A 23521-nucleotide genomic window follows, 5' to 3' on the forward strand; every position below is an offset into this window, starting at 1 on the left:
TGTATAGACAAGAAGCACTGACATGTTCGCATCCTGTTAACTTGTCTATTTATTGGAGGTTGGCATTTTCCAATAAAAACTATATATATATTTAGTGTTTTTATATGATCTGTGTGTAATAAAGCCAACAAAATATCAACTTTTTGTGTTGAAATGTTCTTTTTCCTCAACAGTGGAAACAAAAGAGAGAAAAATTTCTGTTGAAGGCAACGTTGAGCCACTAGAGGGCAGAAGATCCCCACGATGCAGTCGCTGAGATCAGATGATATAAACTGAAACACAAAGGCAGTTTTTTGTTGCATTTTATCCGTGCACACACACAAAAAACCCATCAAAAGAGTCATCATACCTTGTATTTTTCGATTATGGCGTGTATTTAATGGCACTAATAGAAATCTTCGTGCTAACTTTAAGAAAAATGTGCCTAAAAACGAAGCTTTAAATGCTTTCATTGCCCCCGAAAGAGACTGAGGAGCTTTTAGGGTTTGACTTTGACAAGCTACAAGTCTGTTGGAGTGGGTTTACAGTGAAGGAGTTGACAGGATAACCAAAGTAATGCAAATGAGGCATGGACTCCCATCGCACACCTCGAATCTTAACTCGCTCGATCTCACCGAGACGCTTCTCAAAACAGGTTCTTCTCAGGCCAGAACGACCGCATTTCTCAAACAGGAGGTTCGTCACACCCTCGGGTTCAGCTGTAAAAACAAAAAACAACAAAAAAAAAGTGGCGTCCTGCGAAGAAATACAGAAAAACAAATGAGAGTTCTTCATGCTGTGATCTGAAACTGCAGCTGGCCAAACAAGAGAGCTTCACAAACCCATCTGTAAATCCTGGAACGCTGCGTTTTGATCACGTAAACACATGGAGAGAACTATGAGACAGGAGAGTAAGGAGGAAGTTTGAATCATCATGAATATAAATCTAGATTTTAACTTTAAACTTTGGTCTTTGTTGTTACTTTTTAGTCAGTCATACACTAAAAAATATACAGAATGTCTTGTATTTGTTGACTTTTCTAGGCTTAAATGAAAAGAAAATGTCAAAAAACATAAACTTGGAAGATGAAACTCAAAGCCACCAACTCACAGAGGAGCAAGAAGAAACCACACAGTCATTTATTGTCCCATTTATTGTCTCAGATTGCTAATTTTGTGACATTTTGCATCTCTTTATGGCAGTTTTTTGGTTCCATCTTGGGCATTTTGATGTTTTGCTTTTCATTTTGAGAGTCTTTGTTGTCATTCTGCGTCTCTTCGGGTCATATTTTGGTACTTGTGCATCTCTGTGAAGTCGTTTTGTGGTACAGTTTGGTAATTTTGCACCTTTGTTCTCATTGTGTTTTGCTTTGAGGTCTTTCTGTGTCACATTTCTGTCGTTTTGCATTGATTTTTAATGCCATTTTGCCTCTTTGTCATTTCTAGTCTCTTTTTTTGTTGTCTGCTAATGCTTCTGTGATCAGTGTTATAATTCTAGGTTAAGCAGCTCTAGCACTCCTGAGCCTTTGCCATGTAGGCCATCGGGTCAGAAGATTTGGTTGCAACTTCTCATCGAGTAAAGGGCTTGTAGTATTTTAGCAAATGAGTAAACAAAGAACAAAAAAATTTCAAACAAAAACTGATCAGGAAGTTTTTTCGTCCACCAAACGTAATTTATTTGTGAATAAAAAATAAACATCTGATTGTTTTTCTTACAGCATTCGGACAGGTTCACAGTCATTTCTCAGCAATTATTTCAATCAAAATAAAACAAACATCTGTACATTCTGAATGGAAGCAACGTAGTCCCGCTAAAACTCGGTGAACATGACAAACGCGGACCTCCGTGTCGCCGCTCAGCTTTCGTTTTCCTGTTGGATCGAGTAACACTGCAAGTAAAAACGGTCGTCCTTTAACCCAAAAAAAAAATAAAGGACGACCGGGTCTAAAGAGTACTTTGTGGTGGTTTGTTGCTGCCAAAATGGCCGCCGGACAAGCAGCTAAGCTACATTAAAAAGAAACTGAATTAAATACAGATTAAATGTCTTCGTTGTGCTGCTTCTACATTAATTACAGCTAAATCATGTATGAAAGCTGCAGACAGATATTAATGATCTGATGTGAGAACCACTACCAGTAACTAAAGCGCGATCATACTCGTAGTAGTAGTCTGTTTTGTTGTTGTTGTTTTTAAATGCACTGACATGCAGTAGTTGTAACATTCGGTAAAATAGGAGTGTAGATGTTAGAAAGGCAGAAAGAGGAAAGTCCAGCAGGTTGCAGCTGTGATTTCTACGTATTTGTTTCATGTTTGGAATACAAAAAAATAAAAGAATGTTCTGGTCATTGCATTTAAAAATAAAAATAAAAAGGTCCCGCTCTGGGTTCACAGGAAGTTTCCAGACTCTCCACAGCAACCGCCCCAAGGACACGTTATCGAACTGTGCTGGACATTTAAGAGAAATCCAAGATGGAAATATCCCATTTACAGATAAAAACTAAGGCCTGATTATACTCAGTTTTGTTCCTGCGTGGGGGAATTTCTGCTGGTCGCCCTTCGTGACATCGAAATGAAATGATTTTAGAAACAGTTTGGCTAATCTGAGTTTCATTTAGTCAAGCATTAAAGAGATTTTTGTTGGTCAGAAATAACAGAAAACACAGATTTCTGTCCAATACGGTGACTCAAAATTGTAGTTTGGGGGAAAAAACTTGAGGCACACAACTTGTGACGATGATGTGACCTCGTGTACAGGAAGTCTGAGGGGTGGTCCGACCCTTAAATACGGCCTCGCTTCCTCTGGGGAATGATCCAACTAGCTTGTCCTGCCTTTCTTTACCAGCGGTGACAGCGAGGCGTACTTTACTTTCGCCTTCTGTTTGAGTCTGTGGACAGATTTTGAGCTTTACAGCGTTTGAAGGCCGAGTTGGAAGACGGTGAAAGAAGCAGCGGCCACAATACCTGGAAACACCCGGGGTTGAAAGAAACCAAAGCGCTCCTTTGGTTCAGTCATGTTTAGATGAGAACAATTGAAAAGATACTTATGGGGGGAATGAAAGAAAGTAAAATAATCCATCCTCTCTCTAGCTTCACTCCCACAATCTCTAGTAGGTGAAGTGGAAATCCCGTAAATGTCGTATTTCTTTACTTTTTCGCCTTCAAATTTCACTTTGGTGTCACACCTGGAAGTCCTGTAACAGCATCTTTTTTTTTTTGACAAAATCTGTCCACAGAAACACACAGGAACAGTCGTGGCTGGTAAAAATGTGAAAGGGTCTGAAGACTTTCCTGATTAAAATGTTTGTTCATGAAACTGAAGCACGCTGCCATCTTGTGCTTCGCCGCATTATTCATTAAATGTCTTCTTCTTCTTGTCACACCTGATCGTCGCACACAGACACAAACCTCCCCCCAGACGTCAGACACAAGCTGACTTGTGTAGTGCAGGAAGGTTAAGCAGCAGATGAGGCACTTTTATGATTAAGGCCAGTGCTGAACACGCCTCTCCGTCAGAGGGCAAAAAACGATTGATCCCACTCAGTCTGAACGGCTTATTAACACAACTAGATAACAGACAGCAGTTACAGGGCGACACACATCCCTTATCTTTATGATTTGGCACTTTTGCCGTTAGATAAAGGCTCTGCCTCTGAATTTTCAGCCACGGGGCTGAGCTCAGTGGGCGTGGCCTGGTCGCCGGCCCCGCCTCCTCCCCCGTCCCGGTTTCTGTAGTGACGGACGATGACGACAGCAGCGCACACAAGGTAGACGACGGTAAGAATGGCGAAGTAAATGAAGTAGACGATGAACTGCAGGAAGGAAACAGAATTCATTCAGATACAGATACACATTCACCTCCAATCATTTCCAATGACATCCGGAAAGGTTGTGCGCACTTTCTGCATAAAAGTAAAGCACGTGCAATTCACAGACTGTGAGAAACCAAATGATCTGTTAAACGGTGCAACTGTGAAGCCACGACAGGTGTGTCCAACAGTCACATGAGAAAAATTCAGAAATGTTTCGGCTGAATGTAGAAGACAAATTAAAAATGTAAATTATCTAAAGTGTGTAAAGTCCCAGACTTTTCTCCAATATTGGACCTCAGCAATTTCCCTGAGGTTTTCACCAAAGGGATCAATAAAGTTATATTCTATTCTATTTCCTCTATTCTATTCTACATGTGGGCACTTGGAAAAATGTTGTACATGGTGATTGCAGGTTTTTTTTTTCCATTTCTGAAAAATAATTAATAAAAGAAAATCTTTCTCTTTTTTTTTTTTTATGACTTACGACCTTTTAACTGTGTTAAATGGTACAAATGACGTTGAGTTTTTGAGATTTTAATCATTTCTAGAGCTCGACCCAAATAGCCGAATAGCCAACTATTCGCTCGCTGTGCTGGTATCAGGATATCATACCGTATCCGGATATTCGTCAGTAATTGGGCCGAATATCCGGAGACAAGAAATTGCTATTCGGACCAGGCCTAATCATTTCAAAAGGAGAAATTACAACAAATTAATTATGAGAAAACGAGTTAGAGGCTTTTATTTCTGTGCCTACAAGCAGGAGTTTTGTCGCAACAGATGTCATACTTCAGACACGTGATTCAAACTGGTGTCACCAAATCAACTGATTTGAAGTTTTCAACTGTGAAAATAACATTTCTTAAATGTTTCGCAAATTAAAAATGTGATTATTTGTCTGAAAATGGAGCAACTTTTGGTCAGAATCGTTGCTGCTGCTTCGAACTAGTTTCACTAACACGGAAGTTTGAGAACATTTACTGTCACACTTTTATTAATCTATGGCAATATCAGGAGTACAAACATGACTTTTATGTTTCTTGTCACTCTCGTTGCTCAGTTTCTGATGTAGAAAAATCTCGACGGTAAATTGAGATGTGTGACTGGCTTCTTCACGTTTCGACATGTTCGACTGATGAGCATCTCGTGTTTCTCGCAATGCAACACCGTTTGAAATTTCCTTTACATGTCAGTTATGCTCAACACATAACGTCGCCTTCCCCTGAGGTGTATGCTCAAGTTCAAGACTAAATAATGTAAAATCTGACTTTGCTTTACCTGAGAGCCCACATCCAGCGCCAGACCCCTCTTGTCAACAAATATCAGGCTGATGATGGTCTTCAGTATCGTCCCCAGGAAGGTGTTGATGCCGAACACCAGGGCGCAGAGCTCCTTGGTGAGCGACGAGGCGATCTGGAAACTACAGACACACAGCTTTATGAACAAAATGGATCCACTGGAGCAAAACCACATATTTAGCAGAGATTTTAGAATCGTTCCTTCCATTGTCATATTTTTATATATCGTGCCAACATCACCAGAGTCGATGAAAACCTCCTTTAACCCCAAAAATCACCGGCAGCTTTGAAAGGCGTGTTTTGTTTTGTTTTAAAACGGCTTAAATTACACGATTAATCAGAACCAGAAACTGTAAAAACAGGAAGAATCATCGCATCTCCAACTTTCTGACTGTACATACAAGGTGTGTCAGAAAAGCTCCAAGACTCCAGTCACAAAAGATAGATTTCAAACTACAAACTATGAGATTTTCCCTTCAGACCATCAACCAGCACGTCTACAAAGAGATCCTGCAGCGTTTGCTTTGTTCAGAGAAGAGGCGAGAGTTGTGACAGGACGAGTCGTGGCTGCTCCACCACGACAACGCCCTGAGCATCCCACTGTTCCTGGCTGACAAGAACATCTCCGTGCTGGAGCAACCTCCCTACTCACCCCACCTGGCTCCGTGGGATTTTCTCCTCTTCCTTAAGCTCAAGGGGGTCATCAAGGAGACCCGTTTAGAAGACATGGAATCCTTCCAGGAGTGCATGGCGGCGTGAAGAGAAGGCTGAGAAAGTGGGTTAGACTCCAGGGGGATTACTGCGAAGGGGAAAACTGGTAGTTTGGATTTGAAATACATCTTTTGTGACACCAGTCCTGAAACTTCTCTGACACACCTCGTATCTTGCCTGACTTTTGAGTTCATCTGGAAAATTTACCAGATCTAATCCTAAAACTGGGATATTTTATCCGAATCACTGTTTTACATGTTTCAGATTCTGTACAAAACTAAAAATTCTGCTCTACTTGGCAGAACTGAACCAACAATGACTCAGCTGTGAGCAAAAGCCACATAAAAAAGGAACTTTGTAGCTGAGCTGCAGTTTTTGTTGACACAGAGCAGACAGGAGACGAGTGTGAAAACAAATTTAAAATGTAAGTTGTAAATGTTAAATTATTACGGAGGGCCACTATGTTGTTTCTGGTGTCGTTAACAACTGTGGACTCTTGGAAAAATGTGGCACGTTTTGATTTCAGGTTTGTTTTCAACTTTCATTTTGTCATTTTGTAAAACCTATACAGTTATAATTGTGCACAAAGGGCATGTTTTGGTTCTGTTTTCTTCTAGCTGTGGTTGTGCTGTTCCCACAGAGGCACTGCAGTGAAAATGGGGGATCACTGAGTAAAAATGTGACGCCCAGAAACTGCTTGGACTTCAACACGATTGATGTTGTAATCACAGAATAACATGCATCACCTCCTCATAAAGGAGACAACTTTCTACCACAGTACGAGCAAAACAGCTGCATCACTTGTTTTCATGAGGAAACAATACTTTTCATTTGGCACTCACGTGGCGATGGGCACCAGGAACTGGTAGAAGCTCCTGAAGAGGACGTAGGAGACGTAGCAGACCCAGATGTCGCCCGTGTTGCCCATGAGGAGCAGCAGACCGGCCTGCACCCCCGTGATCACGCCGATGACCAGCTCTGACCACACGTTCCACCGAATTTTAATGTAGCCCGCCATGAAGGAGGCGATCGCGCCTGCAAAGAAAAAAATCCAAACTGTTAGTCAACACAACTCATCAGTAAAGCGATATTGTGTCAGCTGGGCTCTCTCGTCTTTACTTGTTGTATCTCTCAGGACATGGATTTGCCTTCACTGGGTCCATTTTAAAAACAGCTCTTTTCCCCAACTGCTTTTATTTATCAAGTACTAATTTATAAAGTCTGGTTTAAATTCCCTGCACATGTAATTAACTTGTCTCTGCACTTATAGACTTCCTCTTTTGCATGTTTTCTTACCATCAATAAGTTTGAAGTATTCAACTTGTCTGCACAGTTTTTATTTATGCATTTAATCTAATTTTACGAGGCTTTATTTTATCTACGATACTTTCCTGTATAAATAAGCCTGCTTGCTTTTAATATCGTCACATTTTCGGGGTGTAAATCACATCACTCCACTGCCACCTCTCCCCACTGCAGCATTTGCTTTTAGAAAATATTTACATTCGACAGAAATCAATCTGTTCGTGTTATTAATACGTTACACAGCGACTGAGCGACCAACCCTGCTGCTTATCGCTCACCTGCTTTCAGGTCTCGTCCAGTAATTAAGCTTTTATTGCTTCACATGACATCGAAGTGATTCAAACAAATTGCTACCTTTGTGCTTTACGGCTGTTTAGAGGGCGATTACGGATACGTCAACATGAAGTAATCACCTCACAGAGGCGATTATTCAACCTCTTTGAAAAAGGTGACGGTGGGTTTAATATTCTTGACATTTTTATGTTAAAATATGCAAACATTTAATCACTAAATCTGAGCTGACTTTAGGACAGAGGAACCCTCTGAACCCCAGATCTCACTGGTAGGTCTCAAATACATTTTAGTTTTTGTTAAATCGCTATAATTTCTCTATTTATCAGAGCAGGAAACTGAAACAACAGCATGAACAGTAAGACTTAGACCTTTGCTACAGATCCAAATGCTTTGACCAAAGTCTATCAAACGGAGACTTAAAATCATTTAACACCAATTTTAAGATTTTTTTTTTCTTCGCCTACATCCAAAGTCCTTTGCAGAGATTTCTACCATTAATGTAAAGCCAAATACTTCTCCTGGCCTTCAGCTGCAGCTTCTAAAGTGCTGTTAGCTGGACGCTGCATGTGAAACAAAAAAACTGAAGCACACCCAGCTGAGCATAAAACAGGGATTCAAAATGAATGCCTGAAATTCTGTATCTCCAGAAATGTCTCACTCAGTAGGGTAGAAGCTGCCTCCACTCCCCCGTTGTAAACTTTCTGGTTGTCAGACACTTTGCTCCACAGGATGTGCACGTAGAACAGCACGAGGTAATACCCCGTGGAGTTGAACACCCACCACAGCGACCAGAGTCTCAGGTTGGGCCTCTTCACCACGTTTCTCAGCTCCAGCAGCATCGCCACAAAAACAGAGTGTTTCCAGCGTGACGCAGAAACTCCCTGTTTGGGGTTCATTTGGTCCAGTTCGGATTTAGACACCACTGGTGCCAGCTCCCTTTGCTCCTGATTCTTTGTCCGGTTGAAAAACAGGGAGCGTTTGGGCCACGGCAGGCACAGCGCGAGCAGCAGGCCGAAGCTGACGAACCCCAGCGAGATGGCGTTGAGGGTGTAGAAGGTGATGTTGCCCAGAGACATGCACAGCTGTCCCAGCGCAGAGCTGATGAAAACCCCCAGCAGGGTGGAGGCGCGCGAGTATCCCGCCACGCGCTGGTACATGACCGGGTTGACCAGCGAGAAGATGTAGGAGGAGTAGGCCACGCGGCAGGCCATGGTGATGCCGTAGAAGAATTCCATGAACTGCATCTGAAGCAGCGTGGTGCCCAAGAGCAGGAGGACCCAGATGGCCACTTGGCTGAGGCCCTGGAGGACCAGGACCGGCTTGTAGCGCAGAAGATCCGTCAGCAGGAAGGTCGGCACCAGCACCGCCATGTAGGAGTACGTCAGCACCGGAGTGATCTCATTGGTCACCTTGAAAAGAAGTCGTAGATTACAGTCAATTAGCGACGCACGATATCAACATTTCTGGCCGATATCCGATGTTAGGGTTCTGATATCGCCGATAACTAATATTACCGATGTCGATATTCAAGCACAAACTATTCAAAAGAAACCCAAATTAGACCACATACGTAACAAACATATCTTAACATATTTAACATTCAAGTCCATTTAAGTAAACACATCTGTGAAATAGCAGCGATATCAAACGTAGAGACGAAGGCGCTAATGTTAGACAATCATCGGCTAAATTTGTTCATCGGACCGATACCGATGTGGTCGCATATATATCGTGCATCCCTACAGTTTATTCACCGTTAAAAGACTGTTTAACAGTATTAGGATCACATCTTGTTGCTGTATTAAAAAGTTCTGTTGTCCCGAATAACAAGTGAAGCTCTGCCTCTCCTGCCTCCCCTGACCGCACCTCACTGCAGATGACCTGTGATGGTGACGGCAAACATGGTCTTTTGATGACTGCAAATATAAAGTCTCATCCAAATGTCTAAATAATTAACCAGAGCTGGGTGATAGAGAAGCAAATGAAGACCAAGAGTCTTTAGATATTAACATGCAAGCGACAAAAAAGGTCTGAGAAGCATGTCTGAATTAATACCACAATGCTGATACAAATACAACGCATCTGCACCTACACACAACATAAACTGGATTTACTTTGACGCCCTATTTCCACGTCATAAAGACACATTTCCAGGAAACAATAACACAGGACGAGATCGACAGCATGCCGCCGGACACTATCAGAACACCAGCTCAATAACTTAAAAGTCGACTTTTAAATTGTTTGTGTGATTTCCCCGACACCTCATTTCTCAGTCTCAGTATGAAATCTGTCTGGCAGACTGATCAGGTTCCACAAAGACCCGCTTATTCCCTGGAATCTGCTAAATACGGGGGGTTTATGGGATGGAGCTGCAAATCTGTCGTTGTGGTCCTACAAAGAGTGTTTTTCCACATAGGTTGGCTGATAACCAGCTGTGAGTATGAGGTCACGGTCAATCAACAAAAAAAACAAACGAACTGGCAAACGGAATAGTGATTACACCCACTTTCACCAACCTATTACACTGACCCACTTTGGAGGAATGCGAACTATGACCACGGTAAGACGGATCAGTAAACTCCCCACGGGGAACTCATTAAATCCTCTGAGCAATAAGTGCACAGAGGAAAAACTTGTTAAAGAGTCTTAGAGGTCAACTTTCTGTACAGTTTTACTTCTATGAACCTCCTGACTGAACTCTAAAGTACAGTGGCATAACTGAGAGGTCTTAATTATTAGCTTTTCAGCCAGTCCCAGCTTGTCTTGCTGGGGATGTCACTGACCTGCACCCTGGTGAAGTTCTTCTCAGCGCTCAGCAGATACGGCGTAATAAAGGGCTCCCCAGGCTTCACCGATGCCATGAAGCCGTACAAACACAAGAACATCACGGCCCACTTCCACTTCTTGGGACTCCTGGCTTCCTCCGTGGGATCCTCAGAGCTAGCCGGAGCCTCACGGGCAGACAAACCCATCTCTGCATCCCCGTCTTCATGTCCTTTAGTGTCTCCAGATGCAGGCACTTCCACATCCTTCTCCCCCTCCGATCGGTCTCCACTCCCCGCCGTGTCGTCCGCTGCCATTGTGTCGAGCAACTTTTGCTGCTGTGTCAAATCACCATGTGAGGATTTGTTTCGATGTGAAAAATAGTTTAAAAAAAAAAAACAAAAAACAACTCTTCTGCCTCTCTGTGTCAGAGAAGACTGAAGAACGAACCGTGTAACAGGCTGAGGTGGTTAAAATGCAACATGCTGCTGCTGCTGCTGCTGCTCGCATGTAAGAAAAAACGTTGACCTTCGCTCCTTTCCACACTGTGACATTGTCTGACGGCAAGCTATCCAGCAGCCGAGTCTGGGATCATTGTTAACCTGAAAACACAACAATGCCGTCAGTTAGTCGCACTGTTCTGTCACTGGAGGGTTCAGACCGCTGACATTAGTGCACGGACCCAGAAAAACATGCTGCATTTTGAGCTGTCATTATGAAGCTGAATATTGTCTTTAGTTTACTGTTTGCTCCTGTCCTGTTCTAGAGCTGCAACAATTCATTGATTCACATTTTTCAAGCAAAAGTGTCCGCTAATAACTGGCTCCAGGCAGTAAGCTGTACATATTTGTCTTTTTGTCTGCTGCCTGAGAACAACAAGGAAACTAAATGAGATCTAAATGTCTTGATTGGCCAGTATTAACAGCTGATTTGGCTTATTTACAGATAATAATGCAGAAAAATATGCTTGGGGAAGCAGTGTCTCACTCCACTAGAGTCCAACTGACACTAATGTTTTGGGGCCGATACCGATTTTAGGCGATAAGAAACTGATAGCAATGAATCGATCAACATTGCTCATATTTATGTTCCAGTTAAGGTGAAAAAGGAAAACGATGGAGTCATTGTTTATTAACTTTCCAGCAATGTATGACTAGTTATGAAGACGAAGCTCGACTCTGCGCCACCATCCGCTCTGCTACGTGTGCTGCAGACAGTGCTGAGGGTGTTGTAAACAATGGAGGTGGTCTAAAATACCTCAAGCATCTTTATCTGTGTTATGCTCTGAAAAAGAAGGAAGACATCTATGCGGATACAGACTTATCTGCGTGAAGCCAGTATCATATGAAAATATCAGAATTAGATACGCTGCTATTGTAAATACTCATGTTTTTATATCCATTACATACCTACTGTCACTTATTTATTTCTTATATATACATCTACAGGCTCCACAAACGTCTTGGTTTTTTTTAAATCATGCACAGTTTGTTTGTTAATTTAGAGTTGTTCTTTGCACTGAATGGGATTGCACCCAATTTTGTTGCACTTTTATTTTGGTAGAATGACATTAAAGGATTCTGATTCTGGGCTGCAAAGGTGGAGCGGTGGTTAGCACCGTTGCCTTGCAGCTGGAAGGTTGCCGGTTTGCATCCCGGTGAGCTTGCATGTTCTCCCCGTGCAGTGTGGGTTCTCTCCGGGTTCTCCGGCTTCCTCCCACAAGGTCCAAAAACATGTTGAGGTTAGCTGATGATTCTAAATTGTCCGTAGGTGTGAATGTAAGTGTGCTTGGTTGTCTGTCTCTAAGTGTAGACAGCTGTGTGAAGTCAGCTGGGATAGACTCCAGCCCCCCACAAGTGAGGATTAATACTTTCACATGTGGGAGGCAATTCTTTCTGACATGACTGACAAAATCAACAATGGACATGAAGCCCGACTTGCGTCATCATGAGTAAAAACACCAATAAATGCACTGACAAGAGGAAGACGGAGCCAGTGCATTGTTAGCATTAGTCTCCTAGTTGATTATCCAAATTGTTGTCAGTGTATTTTCTGTCAATAAAGAGAGATCATTTTGAACAGCTTCAGCTCTATTGTCAAACAAGTGTGACAGCGTCTGCTGGATAAAGCTGCTGTTCTCAGCTACATTTCTAATTATTATAAGTGATTCAGAAATTCTGTCTCTTTAGTGCTACTTGCTAGTGAATCATAGTTTCCTCCTGAGGACTAAAACAGTCGTGTGGAGATTTTTAAGCAGCAATGCAAACAAGTTACACAAGTGGGTTAGCATGTCAGGGCAGCACACACCAGCGGACACACACACACACACACACACACAAACACAGCTCAACTTGCCGTTAGCTGCTAACATGCTAAACCTGACCGCAGGTGTGGGTCACAACGACCACATTAAGTCACCGCATTGCACAACATTTACAACACAGGTGCGAAGTTGGAGCTAGCAAGCTAGCTGGCTGGCTAACTATATAATGGTATTATAACAATGCACTCTTGTCGCTTTTGCCAGTACAATTTTTTTAAACGAATTTTTAAGTAAAATAAATTGGAGCCTGTTTACACAACACTGAGCTGGCCTCCCGTTAAGAAAGTATAATTTACTCGTTAGTTATTTTAAGGACAAAACAGTAACAGTAACGTGACATACCTCATGTGCTCCATCTCAAACTGCAGAGGCTCATCAGCTCCATGGACATTATTGCGCCAGTCGCGCTGACTTCTGGGAAATGGAGTCCTGGTTACGAGGGCTGGTGACGACTAATTTAATTAGTAAACACCAAATTGTTGGGCTTTTCCGGATAATAAAATGTGTTTTATGAAGGTGGCACTCGCAAAAAAACTCAAGATTGTCCATACTTCTTCTTTACATCTTTTTATTTATTTTTATTTCAATTTTATTTTATTTATTTTCATTTTTCTACCGGGTGCACTGTGCCTAATGCTCGCCATCTGGTGGACAAATAGTGTCACTAATAAAAGAGTGTAATACTACCATTACTACTACTACTACTACTACTACTAATAATAATGACAATAATGATAATTCGTTATTATCAATTATGTGATAATGTGTTTTTAGAAAAATGAGCAATTGTAATACTAATTCATTGATGGGGGAAAAAAAACAAGATACATTTACATTTAGTTTTCTGTCCCAGTATAACTGCTATTACTACCACTACTGACAGCAATAACATTAGGATTTATAATAATATGAATAATAGGTCTAAGAGTAGTAAAAAAAAAAGTACTGTCAACATGTTGTAATATATTATTTGACATTTAGAAATTGTTTGTGATATGTTTTGGTTCGTATTACTTAAAATGAAATAAACTTAAATAAAAATCAGTGTAACTAGCGCTATTTCTGCAACTACTAGCAAGAAGAAGAAGAAGAAGAAGATGATGATTGTTACGTCTTTGTTGTGTTTCTTCGTTATGTAAATTTAACTGTGCCGTTGCCGGTTGCTGATTGGGCCAGGGTGGATGGGCGGAGCCAAGCCGATCAAGGTGGCTGTATGCAGCGCAGCAGTGCCTGATTCTGACAGGAGGATGTTTGTTTTATGTAAAGGCGCTTCTCCTAAAACTGTTGTGGGACAGGGCTCAGTGAGAGGATTGTTTTTATTTCCAGTTCAGAAGGTGCTGTTTGGGATGCTTTGATGTTGAACCATTTTTGTTGTTCTGTTGAACTTGCTGGTTTTGTTTTGTTTTTTGTTTTTTGTTTTTCTTACTTTGTTGTTGTTTTGTCAGCAGGCTTTTAGTTATAAGATCTTTTGTCTGGTTAAGTTAGGGAGCACCTTTACGCCCTGTTTCCTCCTCAGTTTTGTTGTTTTGATGAACTCCTTTAAATAATTATTGTTACTTTTAAACCAATTACATCTGGTTCTGTTGCTTCCCTTTTCTCGAGCTGGGTTGTAACAATGATGATGATGATGATAAACTAAAATAGTTAAATTACACTTTTGCAAATTACTCTGGGGAAAATCTTCCATGATATATATTCAGACTTTCATTCCATATATTCTGGACAAGAACAAATCAGTCAGAACAGGGAGAACAGCAAAGCATTTTATTTTTATTTATTCACAAATCAGAGCACAGCATCTGAAAATCATTTTTAATCATTTTTACTACACAGACAGCAATATTTATTTCATAGTTTACACAAACGTTACGGCATATAAATGCTTGGATAATATAAATAAACTCATGAACATAGAAATTCATAGGAATTGAGGGCCCATACAACACAGTAACAGGTTGAATTCCTTTTGGTGCATTTCATTTACAGATAACAAATACATGCGCTCCAACACTGTTTGACTAAAAACACGTTAAATCATAGAATGCACAGAAGATCTTTAGTAGATATCACCATGTAGCTCTGGAGGCTTCACGACTGAGCAACAAGGAGGAATGAACGCAGCTCAAAGACTGAACAAGCATCACCAGAGGAATGACAATAGATGGCAGCAGTGGGTCACATTATGATCCACTGCTATAACACTGAAGTAGACTGAAACATCCTGCACTGTCCAACTTCAGATGACTTCCTTACAAAGAGAAAAAATAACCTGTATTGTCATTATTAACTCTTTCTGTAAGCCTGATAAGTAATCTTCCACATTTATGAAGTTATGACATTCCCTCTTGTACCTACAGTTGACGACAGAGGTGTGCGATATCACTTAAATGACGACACCTGTGATCGCTGAAACAAAAAACTGCGATTTGTAGTAAAAAGACGAGCAGAACTTTCTCAGTTTTGGACTAAATCTATCCCCATGTCTGCATCATGGCTCCATGTGGGAAATACTTGTAAAAAAAATATAATAGACTTCACAAAGACGGAAACGGATACAGGAAGAATTCTGATCAAGTAAAAAAATCTCTGAGTAGTTGCAACAGGAATCAGAGCAACAGACGGTGCAATATTTACACGGCTTGGGCAACTGTTTCCGACTTAGCATCAGGGTTTCTACGTTTCTAAGAAATCTAAGTTTCTGTAACAACTCAATGACCAAACACCAGCCTTGTGTTTGGTGTGGACTTGATCAGGTAAATCCAGACAGTGAAGACAATTTAATAATGAGAGGTCTACTGAGTTTGCTGCATTGAGTTCCTACTGAGAGGCCTACAGTTTTAACATCTAAACTTTAACTTTGCATAAGAGCAGACACCTACTGATCAACTTAGAAGTCATGTGATTGTTGTAAGATGACACAAGGTTGAATCGTTTGACATTTAAGTGCACACTTTCATACTGAGAATACTGCAAATGTTAGGACCAAGATGACGAACATGGTCATTTTAAACACGCTGCGAAATATCAGCGTGTCACAGTAAAAATGTGGCAAAGCAGTATTTATTTTACAGCTTCAGAAAACAGCTCCACCATCTGAGGTCTGAGACGAAGACCTGCTGAACTTCGACCCCGACAACCTTTCCTGGCGTTTCCTCTGAAGAAGTAGTGACATCTTTTTCCTGAACTTCTCCCCCACGAATGCGTAGAGGAAAGGGTTGATGCAGCTGTGGAACAGAGCCAGGCCTTTGGTTACAGTCGAGGCAATGTCTACTGAAATCCTCATAGCACAGCCATACTGTATGAGGTCAGCCCTCATCAGCAGGTCCACCACCATGGTTATATGGTACGGTGTCCAGCACAGCAGAAACGCAATCACCACGGCTGTGATCACTCGCATGGCCCGATGCTTCTGGAAACCACGAGTGTGCAGCAGCCTCCAGATGGTGACGCTGTAGCAGCTTAACATGACCGTCAGAGGGACCAGAAAGCCGAAAACATGGAGGAACCCACGAGCGGTGAGCCTCCATAAGATGGCACTGCCGATGTCGAATTGTTCAGAGCAAATCATCCTGTTTGTATCTTTGTCAAGAACGAAGGCGTCGTTGAAAAGGGCGGGCAGAGCGAGGGCCCACCCGAGGGCCCACACGGCTGCACAGAGGAGCCGGCTGCACATCCTCTGGCGACTCCCGAGTGTCTCACTGGCGCGCACAATCACAAGGTAGCGGTCGATGCTAATGCACGCCAGGAAGATGATGCTGGTGTAGAAGTTTGCTTCGAAGATGAGGCTGATGAGCTTGCACATGAAGTCTCCAAAGAGCCAACCCCGGACCACCGACACGGCGTAGAACGGGAGCACCAGGGCCATCAGACCGTCTGCCACCGTCAGGTGAAACAAGTACACATCTGACGGAGTCAGCGGCTTCCTGCTGGTGCCGATCACCCAGCCCACCAGCAGGTTTCCCGGTATCGCCAGTAAAAAGATGGCCGTGAGGATGACACACATGGTCACGGCTGCTGTGGGTTCCAGTGGTTTTAATTCACACACAAACGTCTTTGGATTCGGGGTAAAGACACCGTCTACAACGTAGGATTCATTCTGGTCAAAGTAATCTTCATCAAAGACATAAGTGTACGACATGGCTGTGGATGGAAAACAGACTGATATAAAACACCATCATAGCAATGAGAACACTCCACCAGAAAATTTGACAAAGTTACACTTAGAATCATGCAACATATTTCTTTTGAGTGACTTTAAAAACTACAAACATTTTTTTTGTCATCATGTTTGTGCAGCTTTAAAGTGAGCCTACATAATCTTTGCTCAACAGCTGCTACTGTGAGTATGGGCGAACCGTAAAGGGGACGTTTTCTCAGTGTTTTTACTCTAGAACTCAACTGAAGTAGCTTTACATGATTGACTACTTTTTTTAAAATCCTCTGTGTAACCTCTCTATTTAATCTCTGTGTGAAACATTGTTTTAGCTCCCGCGTCTTTAAGGCGTCCCTCCCTAAAAGCCCACCTTCTTCTGATTGGCCAACTTCTGGAAGCCTGCACCCTATGCTCGTAAGCTGGTGCTGCCTGTATTCATTTTTGTATATTTTTACATACATTGATCTCATAATCTGAAACTTTGGCCAAGTTCATTATGCACATCTGACATTGTACCGTTAATCTCTAAATACACATATATATATATGGCAGAAAACAAGGAAGAGCCTAACAAGTTCCCTTTAAACTGTAGAGAAGCTCAAAGTAGTTAAGAGTAAATGTAGACAGTAAACTGACTCAGTAATGTCAGTTACACAGAAATATCTACATGAGCAACCGGCTGGTCATGTCAGTGTTTCAGCACACACCAGTTTAGTTTTAGCAAGTTTTATTAATTAAAAGTATAATCCCTGTAGTTTCCATCAAAAAGAGAATAAATCACTTCTGATACTCACCTTTTGTGCTGGATTGACCGCCGCCTTCAAAGATGACAACAGCTTTACGCCCAAATGAGGCAAAATGAAATGCCAAAGAGCATCCCTCTAACACTGACGCAACTTTTTTTTTTTTTTTCTCATAAGCTGACCCAATGTTCTGTGCCCTTTCCCAGCAGGTTACTAAACACCCATGTGATCACATGTATATGGTGAAACCTTCTGACACGTAAAGACGCCAACGACAACTGCCAAAACGGATAAGAAACATGTAGCTGTAAAATAAAACCATTTCCTCGACAGAAAAAGAAAAAAACTTAAACAATACAAAAGCAGATTTTAAGACGGAGATGAATTAAGTCGTACTTTGGGAGCGAACTGTCATCAGTTAAACATAACCTAAATAAAAAGACACTTTTTCAAACTAAACGTTTCCTGTTTTAGGAAGAAAGTAGCAAGAAATTCTCTAAAAAATCATTATTCTGGTGTTTTGGAAATAGAAATAATGTTGGTAATTCTGACTGACCTAAAACAGGAAAAGTTTCATCTGATTTAATGTCAGATAGTGAGAAAAAAAGAAAAGGCTCTACACCTGTCACCAGTGTGATGTTGTGTGATCAGATCATTTTACTGTTTCTCAAAATTCAACATAAAAAATACTTTCCTCATTTGAATGTGCAACATCACGCTCACTAACATCAAATCTTTTTACTTTAGTGTTTATTTCTATAAATGAACTGATGCTTCAGTGAACAACGTCCTCTCTGTGCCTGCTGCATCATTATGTCACTGGCTTTGGGGAACCAGCTGTGTGGCAAAGCGTTTCATAAATCAGAAGATTGCTGAAATGTTCTCACTCCTACGGTTGCAAAAGCCTGGTGTTACTCCACTCATCTGTTCTTACGCTTTGTCTCTAAACTATAATTAACCAGCGTGTGTCCTGTTTTTAGTGATGCATTGTTATTTCTGTTATTTCGGTGGGAATTTCTGGGCAGGAGCCGCGGCGCGAAAAACATCAGTGAGCACGCGGAGAAAAATGATAACTACATGGTTATAATGACAGGGGACCGTCGGAGGCCGCCCTCCTCTCGCTCTCTGCATTAAAAAAAAAAATGTACATCCAGACACACCGCTGCCTCCCCTTTGTCTCCAAAAATCACTTCAATCAGGTTTTGAGCTTGAAGACGACATGCAACGATCAGGATGTTGCCACACTGCCCTCATCAGCAAGTCCCCGAACGAGAACGGCCTGTTTCTGGTTCCTGGAGACTTTGGCTGTTTTTCTGTTTGTGGTTTCATATCCTGTCACACTTAGACCGACTTCATGCTTGAGCTGAATCATGTTTGTAACTGTTAAAGTTCCCAAGAAAGATTTAAAATAATGAAGAAGAAAGCATGAAACTGTGGAAAACAACGATTCAGTTGGTTTTGCTTTCCGGTAGTTTGTAGCTATAGAAGCTCCCTCAGGAGATTTTAGATTCCCAGCAGTAAATCGCCCGCTAGCTTCTCTCTTTGTCTTCATTTCTTTGTTTCTGTGTCTCTTTTTCTTTCCACTTTTCTGTAAGTTCATTCCAACTTTTTTCTTCATCCGATGTAGGACGTAAAAGAGAGATAGTTCATCTTATACCTCACATTCTTTGATGATAAACCAAATCGATGAATGCTTTAAAATGCGGGGATCAGGGTACCAGGATGCGGACGGTGTGTTTGTATCGGCTGGGAGCAGGCTGAGAAAAGGTCAAAGGTTGATGTCGCAATGGACGGAAACGCAGGTCTAGTTTCATTCAGCAGACGCTTTTATCCAAAGTGGCGCACATCTGAGAGCAGATAGAACACAAGCAAGGACCTAGTGAGGAGAAAACAATCCAGATAAGTGCCACAGAACAAATTCAAGTGTGATCGGGCGTCGATGCCAACAGCAGGCCGGCTGTCAAGTGCAAAGGTATTCAGTGAAGAGCTGGTCTTTAGTCTTTTCTTCAAGACTTAGAGAGAGTCAGCAGATTGAACAGAGTTTGGTTCCACCACCGTGGAACCACAGAGGAGAAGAGTCCAGCTATCGACCTCGGGCCCTGTCGCCGTGGTTGTATCGGGTGGTTTCGGTTGGTCGAGTGTAGTGAGCAGAAGGGAGTGTAGATCTGAATGAGAGCGCTCAGGTAGGAGGGAGCTGTTCTCATTGTGGTTTTGTAAGCAAGCGTCAGGGTTTTGAATTTGATGCGGGCAGCAACTGGAAGCCAGTGAAGCGATCTGAGCAGCGGGGTGACGTGTGATGTTTTTGGTTGGCTGAAAACCAGATTGGTTCAACAAACACGTCGTTGAAGAGTTCAATTGCTAAAACAGATCACTCCATTTTTGTAGGTTTTCAGAAAACGTTTTTTTTTGTTGTTTGCTTGAGATAATATCAAACAAATTGAAGCTGAGTGGATTTGACTCAGTAGACATGACAACAATAGGGATTAGTCAAGTTTGATATTGTCTCAGGTAGACGATGGAAAAGTGGGTTTAGTTATCTGTTTTTGCAAATGATCTCTTCAGTTGTAAACAAAAGCTGACGTACACTCGTGAAGGACGTGTCCCTTGTAGTTTCTTAGAAGACGTCCAGCTAAGCTGCAGCAAACCGTGGACCTGGTGTATTTGTTTTGCTACTGTATCGCGTTTCTTTTCAGAAAATAACTTGGAAGTTGGCACAAACACCAACTTAACGGGAAACGGGCTCACGGTCCACTTCTGTGGAAGGGCTGATTGACATCTGGATACTTTTCAGTCTTGTTCCAGTGAACAGAAAATGTTTGTTCTGCAGCTGACAGATTGTGATCTTCAAAGGTTTGTGTGCTGAGGTCAGATGCCGTAAGATCCCACGCGACTCCATCATCTCGTCAACGTGTTTGTTTGGAACCCGAAACTGGACAAGATTCCCTGTTTATACACCAAATTACGCTCGGAATGTGTTTTTTGGAATTTCACTGCTGCAGGCTCTGACCTTGCAGCATCACCTTATTGTCACCTCCCTGACGCTCAGCACTGATTTATATAATATTATAAGATAAACTGTATATTACACGCTTTAAATAAACTCCACTCAGCTTCCACTCTGCAAGAAATGATCTTGAACTAGTTCAATTTTAGGGACTGAACTTAGTTTGAAGTTTCATATTTCTAACTATCACCTTGAGTTGCTTCATTTTTAGCCTCTGGACTCCAAACAATGTGATCCCGTCGCCTTTTTATTTCCCTGTGGCCTCAGTTTTCACTGCATTAAAGTCCTGCACCTTTACGGAAACAACACACAAGAGGGTTTTTTTTTACTTAATGTTGTTTCACTATTTATTTATCATTGATCATCGATACTTGTCACCGACTGCAGCTCAGCCAAAAAAACAAAACAGAATTTTTGTCGATTTTTAGGTTAATTTATTTATTTTATTTTTTTAGTTTTTACAGAATCTAGTTTTTCTTTTGACATGTTTATAAATTAAACATGTCAAATAAAAATTATTTTGATTAAAACATCCCAACTTTCAGCTTAGATTTGCTTTAATTCTCAGATGGAACAACACATTAATGACGACTAGTTCAAGGGCCCTCGGAAAGTTGAAAATCTGACAAATTCTTCAGTTTTTACAGTTTCTGTCTCTGATAAATGGCGTCATTTTGGTGTTTTCTTTAAACGATAACACGCCTTTCAAATCTCCCAGCAGGTTTCGGAGAGTTCATGAACTGAACTGAACCGCGTCCTTGTTAGGTGTGAGATCACATCACATTATGCATCAAAGTGTGGCTTATGCAGAAAATGGCCTCTGTGAATACTTACTAAAACTTTGTTACTGGATTTATTTGTAGCTGTGTCCATTTCTTTAACCCCTGACTGCTTTAAACATCTGCTACAATCCTTAAATCCTATAAAATGTAATCGTCAAAAGACACATGTTTCCCTCTCTGATCTGACGGTTTCTGTCGACTGAGTCACTGTGAGAATAAACACATTTAAAGGGTCAGTCCGCTCCCTTATTCGTCCCTCATTTACTCCCTTGCAGCGCAAGATACAGTAGTTTCGGTTTAACACGCAGACGCTTTGAGATATCTGCCTGGAATTTTGTTTGTAGTGCTAAAAGCCTTTTTACAAGCTGAACAGATAACAGGAGGTTTTTATCTAAGGTACACATGGTGGACAGGTGGAAAGGAAGAAGAAATCAGGTGGGAGAGAAGGGTGAATTCCTGCATATAAGTGGAGGTCTGTGGCTGCAACGTAAAAGAACTAAAAGACTGTGACATTGGCTTTTAAATCTTAGCATTATAGGAGTTTATTTATCACAATCTTGAACTTCGTCTTGTTGGTAAACCGCTGAACTGGATGACTGATGATTATTTGCATCTACCTTGCAATTACACAGAAGACTTGTTCGTGTTCCATCATGTTAAAGAGCCTCAGGGCATCAAAACATCTGGATCTGCTTATCTGAAATAACCATCTAGATTATATTTGGTTTACAGTCGTCCTCAAATGTATTCAAACCCTCCCATTAAAGAAGGAAAAAAACAGCTGCCACTGAAATAAGCTGAATTGAGATTTTGGCCCACTGCTCATCAGCAAAGTGCTCCAATTTGTCCATTATTATTATTATTTAAACTATTCTTCTCAACCACAATTCTAAAGCAATGTCTTAATTCACTAAATTATTATTTAGCATTTTTTAAATTTATTATCACTTTTTTCAGTTTCTACTTATTTCAGTGACTATTGTGAATTTTGCCTTTTCTTTAATGGGAGGGTGTGGACACATTCGAGGACGACTGTAAGAGTTTGCACAGCTGGAAAAGAATCTCACTTGATCTGAAAGTGAAATGACAAAATAAAGCTCATGTACTCACCAGACGCCTTACCTGAAGCCTCAAAGGAGGGAAACGATCAGCCTCGGTCCCTTTAACTCCTCTTCAGTGGGACACTAAGGAAGAAAACCCCTGAGATGAGATCGAAGGCAGTCGGGCTGGAGGAGAAAGCATCACAAGCAGCGGACGAAAGTTCACTGAGCAAAAGCAGGAAAGAAAATGACATGAAGGAAACTGGCATTAACTTCATGACGACAGACAGCGACTGGACGACAAAGATTGTAATTATTTAAATTATTGGGGCAGCTGCTTGTCCGTCGCACGGTTGGTAATCCTGTCTGGTGCTGTGTGATGCTCTAAGTACTGAAAATTATGTATATCTATGATGCCTAAAGAAGTTATAATGTGTTTAAGAACAGGGTAATATCTTATTTTACAATAACAGAGATAATATCAGGAGGTTTTTGTATGATAGCTTCTGTTACTGTCATTAATCTCCTTTTCTAAAATATGGAACAAGTCGTTTTTGTTTTGTTCTTAATGCTAACTGAAACTCTGATGTCCAAGTTTCAGTAATTACAGCTACAGTACGAAGTGGGAGCAGCATGAGACGACTATAACAGTAAATAACCAAAATGTGGGGCAACAGGTAGCTGAGTAATAATGAAAACATATTTATTATGTCATAAGTTGCTGTATTTTGATGTATTATCAACGCAGACAGACAGAATTTTTTAATGTTTTGCTGATGGGTGATTTTTTTCCCCCTCAAATACTCTTCAGCCTCACAAATAACTCAAAAGTCACCTGTACCTCTAATTAGTCTGTGCACATCACATGAATTATAACATTAACTATCAAATAAATACCCAAATGAAATTCAACAGACCTTCTGCCAACACTTAATTAAACGCATGGTTGCAAGATGGGAACATTAAGTTTACTGATTTAGATCAATCTTTTATTTATTTATTTTTTTGGATGAGTTGTGTTGACATAATAATGTTGCACCAGAATAACATAGTGCAACTTTTTAAAACTCAAATTTCTGTGTTAATTGATTCAAAATTTAATTTAAATTGAGGTAATTTAAAATAATTGACTTGATAGCTTCATTTAACACAACAATGCTGAACATAACTGGATAATTTTGGATTACAATACCTGTTTAGTGCAGGAAAGGAGGTTTAAAAGTTTAACATAATTATTGCACCATTTTCAGCGAAAGTGTGATGCAGGTGCTGGTGAGAGAAAGAAGCTCATCCAGTAAATAATTACTACTTCT

General features: G+C 41.1%; 2 protein-coding genes across 3 annotated transcripts in view; both read right to left on the bottom strand.

Moving 5' to 3' along the window:
- Positions 1-1630: 1630 nt before the first annotated feature.
- The window catches only part of LOC103374764 (folate transporter 1-like), a 25346-nt gene continuing 3455 nt past the window's right edge, over positions 1631-23521 (bottom strand). The window contains exons 2-7 of one of the 2 annotated variants that reach the window (XM_008304909.1): positions 22291-22352; positions 10184-10765; positions 8056-8806; positions 6641-6833; positions 5068-5209; positions 1631-3789 (exon numbers count right to left, since the gene is read on the bottom strand). In XM_008304909.1, coding sequence (XP_008303131.1) covers positions 3589-3789; positions 5068-5209; positions 6641-6833; positions 8056-8806; positions 10184-10480 — 1584 coding nt within the window. In that variant the 5' untranslated portion in view covers positions 10481-10765; positions 22291-22352 and the 3' untranslated portion in view covers positions 1631-3588. Of the gene's footprint in view, positions 3790-5067; positions 5210-6640; positions 6834-8055; positions 8807-10183; positions 10766-12828; positions 12896-22290; positions 22353-23521 lie in introns of those variants that run through there. The other variant, XM_008304907.1, reaches the window with a different exon arrangement.
- Positions 14237-17475, bottom strand: LOC103374763 (C-X-C chemokine receptor type 2-like). Its single transcript, XM_008304906.1, has 2 exons — positions 17434-17475; positions 14237-16626 (listed from the first exon to the last, which is right to left on the bottom strand). Exon 2 carries the CDS (start codon positions 16622-16624, stop codon positions 15560-15562), a length of 1065 nt encoding a protein of 354 aa, XP_008303128.1. The 5' UTR covers positions 16625-16626; positions 17434-17475; the 3' UTR covers positions 14237-15559.

Source organism: Stegastes partitus, unplaced genomic scaffold, assembly GCF_000690725.1.
Source record: "Stegastes partitus isolate 25-593 unplaced genomic scaffold, Stegastes_partitus-1.0.2 Scaffold2350, whole genome shotgun sequence".
In the NCBI taxonomy this organism is placed as follows: Eukaryota; Metazoa; Chordata; class Actinopteri; family Pomacentridae; genus Stegastes; species Stegastes partitus.

Coding starts and splice junctions, on each gene's coding strand:
- LOC103374763 (XM_008304906.1), bottom strand. CDS start 16,624: ATGTCGTACACTTATGTCTTTGATGAAGATTACTTTGACCAGAATGAA.